At 45.7% G+C, this 9140-nt stretch overlaps 1 protein-coding gene across 3 annotated transcripts in view; it reads right to left on the reverse strand.

Annotated features, from left to right (window-relative positions):
• Positions 1-3634: 3634 nt before the first annotated feature.
• use1 (unconventional SNARE in the ER 1 homolog (S. cerevisiae)) overlaps positions 3635-9140 on the reverse strand; it is an 8037-nt gene continuing 2531 nt past the window's right edge. The window contains exons 5-8 of one of the 3 annotated variants that reach the window (XM_030784103.1): positions 8886-8901; positions 8724-8754; positions 7934-8096; positions 3635-5198 (exon numbers count right to left, since the gene is read on the reverse strand). In XM_030784103.1, coding sequence (XP_030639963.1) covers positions 5016-5198; positions 7934-8096; positions 8724-8754; positions 8886-8901 — 393 coding nt within the window. In that variant the 3' untranslated portion in view covers positions 3635-5015. Of the gene's footprint in view, positions 5199-7933; positions 8097-8723; positions 8760-8885; positions 8902-9140 lie in introns of all 3 variants that reach the window. The other 2 variants (XM_030784105.1, XM_030784104.1) reach the window with 2 other exon arrangements.

Consider the following 9140-nt stretch of genomic DNA (forward strand, 5'->3'; position numbering starts at 1 on the left):
GAGGACACACAGTCGTGTGTATAGAGAGGGTAGAGTAGGGGGCTCAGGACACGACCCTGTGGGGCTCCTGTACTCAGGCTGACGGTGTAAGAGGTGAACTGGCCCATCCTCACTACCTGAGGTCTGCCTGTAAGAAAGTTCAGAACCCAGTCACAGAGCGGGGCATTCAGTCTAAGGTCCTTGAGCCTGGAGGCCAGCGTGTGTGGAACTATGGTATTGAAAGCTGAACGGTAATCAGTAAACAGCAGGCTCACATAGTTCCCTTGTCCACCGTCTGTGTGCGTGTAAGGGTGGTGTGCAGGACATGGGGGAGGGCGTCCTCAGTGGACCTATCGTGGCGTTAAGTGCACTGGAGTGGATCAGTAGTGTTGGGAATGGAGGAGCAGACGATGTTTTTAATGAGAATATACATTTTAATATATATTCTTATTAACATATGGTTAATATACGCAGAGAGTAATTGTGTTTCCTGAATGCACTAGTTTTCACACTGGCTATGGCCCACATAATTTACTGTCATTTTCACACCTGCTGGGGCCATGGATTTAAAGAGAAAGAGAGAGAGAGAGAGAGAGAGAGATGCTGACTGGATTAATAAAACTGAGTTGAAAATGGTTTCAAATTATGCATAACACTGAAAACAGCTATAAGTTCGAATGATTCTTTCTGTGAAACCATATGTCAGCTTTATTAAACATTCAGTTTAATGTAATTCATTTAAATTCACAAACCATAATTCTCTCTCTCTCTCTGTGACCTCTCGTTCAGTATCAGATATTATTGTTAAAATTCTCAGAACCTTCCACTCTTTGATTCTCCTCGTCAGAGGCCGATACCTGAAGCCTGTGTGGCAGTGCAGATGTCTTTGAAGGCGCTGGTAGGCAGTGGGCTGATGCGCTCCATTCTAACGGTAATATCCCAGTTATGAAAACCGGGTTGAAAAGTCAAGAAGAAGGACCGTAGCTATCTCATGCTTTTGAACAGCCATTAGTAGGCATATATAAGCATATTTCTTTTAAAATACATTTCAAACGTACAGTGTCGCACTGTTAATATTAAAAGACATGTTAGCAATAAATGCTAAGCGCGATATGTGCTGTTCTTTTCATGTGGTATTAGGCCCACTCGTGTTTGACCTTCGGCATTCCAGCTGTAGCATTTTCAGTCTTTTGCGACAAAACGAGTGACGCTAACATTGGCCTTGAGAGAGAGAGAGGGAGAGAGAGAAGAAAAAATAGACCTTGACCATCACATTCCCAAAGTCAGAAGATTTAATCTTTTAAAATATTTATAAAATAACTGTTAACAAGTTAGAATCAAAAGTGCACCCGGAAAAAGGCAGCACACTTGGCTAAATAAACAAACCACGGTAATAATGACATTTTTCATCATAACGGTATTACAGTTCTGCCCTATAAGGCTAAATCAACATCAGCATATTGTCTCGCTCTCTCTGATGTGAGATATGAGACGGGGGGGGGGGGGGGCACCCTCCGGTGATTTTGGGGGAGCGATTTTTTTTAATAGGTCTCCCATATCACATTCAACATTCTTTTTGAACTCAGCATTACAGAGGCGAAAAAAAAGTCTAACCCAAAGAGGGTCGAAAAGTTGTTCTAGCAAGGTGTTTGCGTGTTCTAGGGCATTCCTACAGAGTTAAAAGTGAGTTTAAATGCTATCTCGCTCAGATACAGTGTTCTGTGTGTTTTGGCATCGAGTTTTTCCAAATCCCTGTGAACCCGCTCCGTTTCCAGGAATGGCAGGGCGTCTATGGAGGACTCCCGGAGTTTAAGCTGCGGGTCGGGGTTTTTCGCTGCCTTTGCTCTCAGTCCCGTTCCTCCAATCTCATTACAGGGGGGATCCGCAGCAGCGCATGGCTCCGAGGACTTACCGAGAGATTTTCTTGCCAAAGGTGAAAGAGTCAGGCATGGAGAAATTAAACTTGCAAGAAGAGTACCTGTTCTCTATACATCAAAGACAAATCATTAAAACTTCAAGAAAATACTTTATAACACTCAACACTCATAGTAGCCTAACACTGGGTTGTTTTGGCCTCGCTGTGTAAGCGGCGTTTTGAATTCACGGGCTGTGGGGCTGGTGACGTCATACACAGGTTGCGATTTTAGAGTTCACGGCACGGTGCTGTGGGGGTTACGCCAGGACTCGAGTGATGGGAACACACCTCACTGTCGGACCGCGGACTGAAGAAAGCGAATTCTCTGACTGACAAATCACAGTGCCCTGGATTTATTAACTCTAAAATGTGCGTTTGACACACGTGAATTCTCAGTTTGGGAGATTTCCTTGTGAAGCGTCGTCAGGGCACACGAAAAATAACCATCTGAGGCTAATTAATATTAGCGTGCCCATATGAAAAAAGTGTGTAGATCATAGTATTGTATTTGATCAACACCGTTTTCTCCCTGTAGCCAGTCGCTACAGAGAAAAGGGGCAGATCGGTTACAGGCAGTAGGAGAGAGAGATCGAGAGAAAGGATAGAGGTTGAGACACAGCATTCAGTGGAATGTGTGAGCAAAGCCAACTGCAGTGGAGAAAGTTCTGGAGGATTACGTGCGAGCTGACACAGAAAAACATACAGTGATTTCCCTCCTATATCAGCACCGAGAACAGTCTCTGTGCCCTCTGTGTGTCCGCTGCGTCATTAATATCCTCATTCACTGTCTCATACACTCACTCTTCATCAGGGCGGTTTACGGTGTTCAGGATTCCTGAGGGCAGTGAGTATGAGGGACTGCCTAAGCCGTGGCTTTGTGTGGAACTGGTCCACCTCATACAGGGGTGCCGGACAGACCCAACCCTGCAGACTGGGCCCCTGCCTTTACCCACAGACGTCTGTATCAGGACCATATTATCCCAGTCAAACGATTTCATCTGGCATCCAAACACAGAGATGTTATGTCAAACCCCTGAGTGTCGGTGCTGTGAGATGAAGTGGCAGTTTGACGAGCGTACAGACAGAGAGAAAATCTAGGGCAGAGGTCACTGTCAGAGCTGGAAACTGAGTGGCTCCTTTACCGCGCCGTCCTGTTCATTACCAACATTTTATCCTTTTCTTTTTCTCCTTGACATGGTTTTTTTCCCTTTTTGGGGGGGGTGCAAACCCAGTAACTGTAATTCCCCAGGATGTCCAAGTCCTTGCTTGACCTTGGGCAGAGAACAGGATGAAAAGACTGGGGCCTGGAAACCTGCTGCTTCCAGACAAGGAATGGCCCCAGCAGTTCACTCCAGTCTGCCAGACCACTCTCATTACCACACACGGACACACACACACACACACACACACACACACACACACAGGCCTGATATAGCCATTCTGTGCAAATATCTAATGTGAATGAGAGGGAAACACGCACAAGGTAGATTTCAAATTATTTTATTAAAATAAGACATTTTTTTAAATAGCATTTCTGTCTGAAAAAACACACAAGCGTTCTGCCCACTTCATTCGGAACATGTTTCCATGGGAACAGGACACCACTAAACTTTCACTCGAGCAGGTAGTTTGAGGGAAAAGGCTTACCAGTAAATTAACACAGGCGATTTCTGTTGCGAGATTATGGAGGCGCGCGTGCGTGTGTGTGTGTGTGTGTGTGTTTGGGGGGGTGGGGGGGCACATGCAGAGAATGGGCTACGTGCCTTTACTCTTCCCTACAACATTAATCCGTCCCTCACATGAGCTCCGATCACAAACACATCAACAGCTCACGACCAGGGGACGGACAGCAGTTAATAATACAGTCTGTACCGAGTGAAACATACTCCTCAGTGTGTGTGTGTGTGTGTAGTTTCTTATTTTAACCAGCGTGATGGAACACACCGTAACTAAGGTTACCTGGCTGAATGCAGGTGGTTTGGAGAGGGGAAGGGGCAGGGGGGGCAGGGTACATTCTCACAGCCCCAAAAAAACCAAACAGTGTTTCACAGAATCACAAACAGCTCCCGCTACCTCCTAGAGTGCGGCCGGCCCGGCGAGGGGCCGCGATGTAGAAACAGCAAGTCCAGACAAGTCGGGTCAGAGCCCAAAATAGCCTAAACGCCCCAGCAGACACACGGACCACAGAGTCCGGTCGGCCGGGGAACAGGGCAAGTGAACAGGCTGTTCTACGATCCTCCAAGAGAAATTTCCAGCTGCGGAATTTCTGTAGATTTCATTGTTTATTCTTCAGGTTGTTCCCCTGACTGCACAGGAGGGGGCAGTATTGACTGTTGATCAAAGATATGTCACAACAACTGGAATGGATAAAACCTGTTTTTAATTGATCTATGGGTCACCTAAAGATCATAAAAACATTGTCAGTCTCTCTCACACCTGAACTGGAAGCTTAGTTTATAATACTTACACACCTAGAGTGTCAGTGAGGGGCAAAGAACAGTATCTGTCATCAGTCTGGGCCAATAACATATAACCAACATATAACCAACTGTCACACGCAGGCACAGACAGAACAGAGAAGAACCGGGTCTGTCGGGCCAAGGGTGGGCGTGGGGACAACACATTTAAAAATTCTCGAGCCTATCCACACAGCAGACTTTATCACACGAGGGCCAACATCTACAGCCAATCAGCATTACCACAGGAGAGGGCGGGCTTAACGAGGGCTCCCAATCAAAGCACAGAATTGTACATCAGTCAAGTGTTTTGGGAAACGAAACAAATTGATGAATAATGTTGATTTTAAAGGAGACAGATGATGTTTAGCCTACACTCCACACGTAGGCACCGTTCCCACTAAATCACAGCGTAATTCTTTCTTCCACAGGTACGCCAACGCCACTGAACGTTACCTGAGATCAGAACCCTGAGAAAGTTCTGTCGGGTCAGATAAGCACAGAGGACTGGCTCTGCTCTTCTCTCCTTCATACCACTGAGCTTCACCTATCTCCACCCCTGACCAACCAAAACACCTGTCTGCAGGTAAGCCTCAATCAAAGAGGACTATGTCAAAGTCTGGCCCAGGTGGAGGGGGTGGGGTGGGGGTGAGGGGAGGCTGGCATCATCTGAGACGAGGGAAGAGTCGGATAAACAGGATCATGCTGATGAACATGAACGACACCAGGATAAGCATAAGCCAGAGGAACCAGTTGACGGATTTCTTCGCGTGCTGCTCCAGGCGTTCCGACTCCGTCTTCAGTTTCTCAAAGTTCATGTCGGCTTGACGCATAGACTGACTCAGGGTCTGAAACAGAGGGACAGAGAGAACCAATGGACAAATGTGAAACTCACAATGCAAGCTCACACTGACTGACAGACTATTCAGCATGTGAAGCAGCTTAATGGTGTCAAAGCTCCAGCTGAAGCCACAGTGCCAAAGGTAAAACTCCCTCAGCCCATAAAAAGGCAGAAGCCCATAGAGGGCCCAAGACTCAGAAGGGGGTGCCCATCCTCCTCTAGCTGACATGGGTTAATTTAGAGGGTTAGAGTAACGGGTCTATTTTAAGGGACGGGGGGACAGAATCATTCCAGCGGAGATATGAAGTCCACTTTAGGGCACAGGCGGTGAGGAGGGGTGTGTCAGGACACGGTTTGGTATGTGACTCGGCTGCGGGGTGGAGGTTCAGAGTGTTTTTGGGACTTCCAGTTTTGACACTGTATTTGGCTTAACCAATAACGATGAGAATTTAGAAATACTGTTCTGCAAATGAGCCACTCATACTTGGTAAATAAGCAACAATAAAAACATTTTTACTTAGTGACAGTCTGACAGAAATGATCAGAAAATCTGTTGTGAAATTTTGTTGTGCGGGGCTGTCCAGGTGAAAATTATACCAAGTCATTACAATAACCCTGCATGAACCTGTGGCCTGTGGGCCTGGGGAAGGATTTAATATGTACTGCATTACTGGTTACAGACTGGCTGGTCTGCAAGGGGCGGAGCCTGTGAAAAAGGACTTAATGGGGGCAGAGCCCGTGGCCTGAAGGTTAGAGAAGTGGGCGTATGACCGAAAGGTCACTGGTTCGATTCCCAGAACCAGCGGGAAAAACATCCACGGGTGAGAGAGACGCGCCGTGAGAGAGATGAAGAATGATAATACAGTGTAAGGAGGGCCAGAGGTGAGATAATGCAGTGTAAGGAGGGCCAGAGGTGAGGGTCAGAGGTGAGATAATGCAGTGTAAGGAGGGCCAGAGGTGAGATAATGCAGTGCAGTGTAAGGAGGGCCAGAGGTGAGATAATGCAGTGCAGTGTAAGGAGGGTCAGAGGTGAGATAATGCAGTGTAAGGAAGGTCAGAGGTGAGGGTCAGAGGTGAGATAATGTAGTGTAAGGAGGGCCAGAGGTGAGATAATGCAGTGTAAGGAGAGTCAGAGGTGAGATAATGCAGTGCAGTGTAAGGAGGGTCAGAGGTGAGATAATGCAGTGCAGTGTAAGGAGGGTCAGAGGTGAGATAATGCAGTGTAAGGAGGGTCAGAGGTGAGATAATGCAGTGTAAGGAGGGTCAGAGGTGAGATAATGCAGTGTAAGGAGGGCCAGAGGTGAGGGTCAGAGGTGAGATAATGCAGTGTAAGGAGGGCCAGAGGTGAGGGTCAGAGGTGAGATAATGCAGTGTAAGGAGGGTCAGAGGTGAGGGTCAGAGGTGAGATAATGCAGTGTAAGGAGGGCCAGAGGTGAGATAATGCAGTGTAAGGAGGGCCAGAGGTGAGATAATGCAGTGCAGTGTAAGGAGGGTCAGAGGTGAGATAATGCAGTGTAAGGAAGGTCAGAGGTGAGGGTCAGAGGTGAGATAATGTAGTGTAAGGAGGGCCAGAGGTGAGATAATGCAGTGTAAGGAGAGTCAGAGGTGAGATAATGCAATGCAGTGTAAGGAGGGTCAGAGGTGAGATAATGCAGTGCAGTGTAAGGAGGGTCAGAGGTGAGATAATGCAGTGTAAGGAGGGTCAGAGGTGAGATAATGCAGTGTAAGGAGGGTCAGAGGTGAGATAATGCAGTGTAAGGAGGGTCAGAGGTGAGATAATGCAGTGTAAGGAGGGTCAGAGGTGAGGGTCAGAGGTGAGATAATGCAGTGTAAGGAGGGTCAGAGGTGGGATAATCTGTCAGGGCTGTAAAATCCTGCTGGCGGAGAGACGTCATATCAGCTGCCCAGTTTACGGGAAACAGAGTCATTTAAAAACAGCACTGTGTTCCCGTGTATGTTCCTATGAATGGTTCGTATGTAAGATCTGTTGAACAGAATCTTCTGTTATTTAAATGTTTCCTGTGTGATTATTTAAAAAGGAAAACATGATTATAGTGGGTGAGTAATGAGTTGGGGCCTATAATTGACTGTCTTAGAGAACATGTGGATGTATCATGTGTTTATGCTGTAGACTGTGTGCAACACTGACACCAAGTGGTAACAGTCTGGAATAACAATTAAAGAACAACATCCATAAATGATTTCAGTACAGGATTGTAATGTACCAGGTCGATAAAATCTACCAACACAAACCTTATTCTCCAAATTCACTTACATATTACTATGTTTTTGGTTCAGTTTACTGATAAAAATATGTTTGAAAGTGTACGAAAAACACAGACAGTGAAATGAGTGTTTACACACACAGACAGTGAAATGAGTGTTTACACACACAGACAGTGAAATGAGTGTGGATCTCAGAGAATGTCCGAGTCCTTCACTCCGTTATCTTGTTTTATGTTACACACACACACACAAGCACACACACACACAAAGACAAACAGACTCACTCCCCCACACTGTGCTTACACACACACCTTAACTCGCACACATGCACACGCACACAAAAGCACACACACACACACTACCCCACACTGTGCTTACACACACACACCTTAACTCACACACATGCACACGCACACACACACACACACACACACACACACACACACACACACACTACCCCACACTGTGCTTACACACACACACACCTTAACTCACACACACACATACTATGCTGACCTGGTTATCCTGTTTGATGATGTTCTGTGCAGCCAGTGTGTTGTTCTTCAGGTTACGGGCCAAATTTAACATGTCCTCCGCCAGCTTCTCCTGCAGGCTGTGATGGTGCTGTAAGACAGCGTCCAGTTCTGCTGCAGACTGTCTCTCATCCAGAGGCACACCCCTGCCCGATGCACACACACACACACACGCACACGCACGCACACACACACGCACACACACACACCACACACGCCACACGCACACGCCACACGCACACACGCACACACACACACGCACACACAAGCCACACGCACACACCACACATGCACACAAACACACGCACACACACCCCACCATATATACACCACACACACACACGCACACAAACGCCACACGCACACAAACACACACACACACCACCATATATACACCAGACACACACACACACGTGCGCGCATACAAACACACACACACACACGTGTGCGCATACAAACAAACACCAGTCAGAAGGGCACGGCCTTCCAGCTGCTGGCTCTACATTAAGCCATAATAATAATAATAATAATAACAATGACAATAATAATAATAATAACAATAATAATAATAATGACAATAATAATAATAATAATGATAATAATAACAATAATAATAATAATGACAATAATAATAATAAATGACAATAATAATAATAATAATAATAATGATAATAATAATAATAATAATAATGATGATAATAACAATGATGATAATAATACTAATGATAGGATTCATGAGTGTGAGTGAGACTGTTAATTTACTACGGTTTTACCTCCTGTGACGAAGATCTGTTTCAGACGCTCCTGAGAGAGAATATTATGATTGACACATGAAATTAGCACATTCACACAAACCTGGACATCATGTAGAAACTGAAACATCACAGGAAAAATCATATATATATATATGTATGTATAAATGTACAAATACTTACCATTGCTTAGTAACCCCTGATTAGGGAGAAAGAAGATATTAAAATACCATTAAATAACAGTCACATAAAATATTTACAAATCCTTATTCTGCTTCAACCTCAGAATAAGACATCTTACAGACAGCCGGTAGCACAAAGTTTATACCACAACTGGGACGTTTCTCCTGTGTCTGTGTGTGTGTGTGTGTGTGTGTGTGTGTGCGCGTTACAGTGTAGTGTTGGAAAAGCAGGCTGACGTCAGCGTTGATTTTGGAT

Source organism: Chanos chanos, chromosome 9, assembly GCF_902362185.1.
Source record: "Chanos chanos chromosome 9, fChaCha1.1, whole genome shotgun sequence".
NCBI lineage: Eukaryota > Metazoa > Chordata > Actinopteri > Gonorynchiformes > Chanidae > Chanos > Chanos chanos.